The following is a 4,034-nucleotide window of genomic DNA, read 5'->3' on the forward strand; positions in this document are numbered from 1 at the left end:
TTCAGAGGTTCCGCCCACTGATCTCCGACCTTGCCAGGTGTTTAACATTCAATAGAATGAAGAACACAGAATAAAATAAAATATAAAACACACACACACACACACACACACACACACACACACACACACACACACACACACACACACACACACACACACACACACACACACACACACACACACACACACCCTGTCGGCTCTAAAAGCTTCAGAGAGCGGATAGCTGTGCTCCGTAGCGTCCCGCCTAGCCGCTAGCTAAAGGAAAACAAACTCAGCGGTTCACAAAGTACCGTACAAACACCACGGTGAACTCAGTATGTCTAATGTCGGACATAGAAGTAGGTTTGTAACAGTTTTTACACGCATATTTGCTCATAATTAATGCACATTGTACTCACAGTGTCGCTAGTTGGAAGTCAGTCAGTGTACAGACCCTTGAAAAACAATGGCAGCCGGAGGAGAGTTTGCTGAGAATTCGGAATGAAATCCGGCTCACCCATTGGACGCCAAAACTTTGATTCTCTATAATGGAACCTATCTGGCCTTGCATTGGTCAGAATTGTGGAACATGCAGGGAGAACCCTGGACAGCCATTGGTCAGAAATTTGGAACATGCAGGGAGAAGAACAGCAACACGGTGTTATTCGTGTCATTATTAAGCTTTGTATAATAAATCTATTTGGTATGTCAAGTGTGTTTTTCTGCTGTGCACAGCATCTGCTCCTCCTCCTCCTCCTGCCCAGCAGCAGAGAGCTCTGGCCACTCAGGCACCACCTCCTCTGCGACTAGTCACTCCTCCCCCTCAGGTCTGTAATAATGTTGTTGTAAACATCTAGTATCAGTGTGTAGTGTGAAGCTGCAGCTCAGTGACCTGTGTGTGTGTTGCAGCCTCCCTGCGGAGCAGCACGAGTGGGTCAGCAGGGCTCTGTTTGTGGCTGACAGGGCAGGGAGGCCCGTCCTGTCCACGGAGCTCCAGCTGTGGCCACAACCCCCCGGCCCCTGGCCGAAGTACTCCCAGCGGCCCTGCCCGGATGCTTTCTTCCAGCGGCCCTTCTTCCTCTGGGCTCCGTACAAGAGGTGGAAGTACCACCTGAAGTGTCCAAACTGCGCACACAAGCTGACGGGTGGCGGTCTGTACAAGACCGTGCGCAGAGTTCTGGACATGGACGGCTGGTACTACATGGGGACGGAGTACCTGGAGTGCAGGTACTGATACATTTACAAGAATACTCTGTGTGTGCTTGATACTTTGGTTGAATAGACATTGTAAAATAATGCAAGTACTTTATTTATGATTATAAGTAGCAGCAGTAGCAGATACACCAATAAACCTTTCTGTCCCAGTTTCTCCACAACGAAGTGTGCCAGCTGGTCTGCGGGCATCAGGAGCCAGCTGGACCTGGACCACCAGCTGCTCTTCCCTGCTGTGCTGACCTACAGGTGAACATCACGCTGTTGGACACAGTGGTGTTTGAAGGAAATTGAGATGGTTTGGTGTTCACCTCTGCGTCTGTGTTGGTGCTGCAGGCTCTCTTGTGACCGGAAGGTGCTGGCTCAAATGAAGGGGCGCACGCTCGGCAACAGCGCCAGCCGGCTGCACTCCTTCCTGGTGGAGCAGCACACGGCAGAGTGGATGAGGAGGAGCATCCACGACCAAAACACCTGCCGGAAGTTTGAGGTTGCAGGTGTGCAGATGCCTCCTCCTCAGCCTCCACCACAGATGGTGCCTGTCCTCAGCAGCGGCTGGCTTCTGTCCACCTTCGTCCTGGACTCCACCAAGAAGGTGAGAAATGTAATGTTACTTATGTACACTGTAGGTTCCATGGGTGCACCCTGACTGATGGAGGAGACCCTCTTCTCCCCTGCAGGTTGTGGAGGAACGTCTTAAGAGAAACTGATAAATAAAAAAATAAAAAGTTTTTATTTTGTTATATCTAATAAAGTAATAAAGAAAGTCAATACACAAGTGAAATCAGAGCAGCTTCATCCTCAGAGGAGAGAGAGTTTCTGCACCCAGAACACAGCTCACAGTCCCACCCATACATTCTCTGAGGCATCATCTAAACATCCCACCATTAAACCGTTAAACCCCCCAGTCCTTTACCCATTCTCAAATCACCTTCACCCTCCTGAAATGTAAACCCTTCACATCTGTCTCTGTTAAACACATATACAAGACTAACAATACAATGTAACAGTGTAAAAGGCAATCAGAGTATAAGACTATATGTTTTTAAATGTTTATATGATCATTTGACACAGGTGACCAAGAAGCTGGCGGGAGCCGACGCTGGTACCGCTCTGTGGATGAGCAGCTTGGGGAACGAGCTGGGGCAGGTCCTGATGTCTGTGCTGACGGCCGCTGAGGGCTACGGCCTGAGAGACAAGACGCGGGGCCTGCAGGAGAGGTACCAGCTGGCAGGGAAGGAGCCTCCACAGGTCCTGCATGTGGACAGGGACTGCTGCCGGAGGGACGGAGGCACCTGCACTGCAGCTGCCCTTCCCTGCTGTGCCACACCTAGCTGTCAGGCTGGACATCTGGCATTTTATATGCCGACTGGCAGCAGGTGTGACGTCGGAGAGCCACCCCCTCTACCCCGAATTCATGCGGCGTCTCTCCAGCTGCATCTTTGAGTGGGACCCGGAGGACCTGTCCCTCTTGGAGACGGCCCCGCAGGCGGACGAGTCCAGAAGGACGGTGGGAGATGGGTCGGCACTGCAGCCGCCGCACGCGTTGGGTGCAGGAGACCGAGCGTCTCCTTGGAGAGACGGTGGAGGCTTTCAAGGGGGCCACTGATACCATGAACGTCCCCACCTCTCTCCTCTGGTTCCAGCTGCATGGTGGGAACAGGCAGCGTCCCCGCCACGTGGCCCGACACCAGCCGGTTGGTGGAGGACATCTTCATCCTCCTCTGCCAGCTGATCCCCAGCAGCAGAACACAGTGGGGGTTCCTCCGGAGCCGGTGGACTCTGGTGCTCACGGCATACGACCAGGTCAGAGCTACGGTATACAGATGTCCAGCGCTCGTAGCCAGGACGACCCTCCAGCTGTTTGGGGTGAACAAGCAGACCCTCTCTCAGTGGTGAGTCTGTTCATTCACACAGGACAATCTCCTGAGGCCCCGACAACATCTCTTATTAATCCTCTGTGTTCACTCTGCAGGCACAAGAGGTGGACCATGGCCCAGGAGAAGATCCTCCTCACCTCTGGGATCGTCTCAGAACAAGTGCTCCTTCTGTGGGCTCAGAAAGATAAAGGAGACGGGGCACAGACTGCTGGTGAAGCCAAGCGGGGAAAGAGTGAGCTAATGCCCTGTTTTGGCGAAAGGGAGGAGGCCCGAGGAGTGGCTGGACTCCCTCCAATAACACTGAACACAATAAGCTGTATGCTGTATATATGTAAATATATTTTTGAAATAAAGAGTTCAAACTTAAATATCTATTTGGATTTACTTCCTGTAGTTTCCAACCCTCTTCCTCTGCTGTTGTTGCACTTCAATTGAAGTTCAGCATGTTTCAAAAAGGAAGGAGATGTCCTTTTGCTTTTTTAGAAAACTTTATTTTAAATAGTTTGAACAATATATATAAAAACACTACATTGAAAATATACATAGTACATAAATGAGTGATTAGTCAAATGAATACAGAATTGAACAAATGTTCACTCATTACACAACCCCTGACTGACAGTAACACTCCACTGACATGATACATACACAGGACCGCTGGCTTTCTCTTCCTCTGCTATTTGGGGGGGAAGTAGTGGAGGGGGAGACAGCTCGGGAGGTGGCGGCTGCTGATGCAGCTGAGGAGGCGACAGGCTGCTGATGCAGCTGAGGAGGCGTGAGGAGGCGACAGGCTGCTTCTCCTTGTCCCTTCTGTCGATATACTCCTTCAGCTGCGCCAGTTGGGACCCGGGCCTCCTGACAGACTGCTTCCTGAGCCACTTCCTGTACCTGACATTGAGATTGAGAGGCAACAGTTAGATTAATATCACATCAAGTGTTTCTACAGCTAGTGATGAAAGTCACACA

The 4,034-nt window shown here is 51.0% G+C and overlaps 1 protein-coding gene across 1 annotated transcript; it reads left to right on the plus strand.

The window, feature by feature from the left end:
- Nucleotides 1-168: 168 nt before the first annotated feature.
- LOC104943048 (uncharacterized) lies at nt 169-3,395 on the plus strand. The gene is made up of 6 exons (XM_010768368.1): nt 169-806; nt 889-1,206; nt 1,345-1,440; nt 1,528-1,783; nt 2,263-3,083; nt 3,164-3,395. The coding sequence occupies exons 2-5, from the start codon at nt 1,163-1,165 to the stop codon at nt 2,632-2,634; spliced, it is 768 nt and encodes a 255-aa protein (XP_010766670.1). The 5' UTR covers nt 169-806; nt 889-1,162; the 3' UTR covers nt 2,635-3,083; nt 3,164-3,395.
- The last annotated feature ends 639 nt before the right edge of the window (nt 3,396-4,034 follow it).

This window comes from Notothenia coriiceps, unplaced genomic scaffold, assembly GCF_000735185.1.
Source record: "Notothenia coriiceps isolate Sejong01 unplaced genomic scaffold, NC01 NC01_scaffold00005587, whole genome shotgun sequence".
Lineage (NCBI taxonomy): Eukaryota > Metazoa > Chordata > Actinopteri > Perciformes > Nototheniidae > Notothenia > Notothenia coriiceps.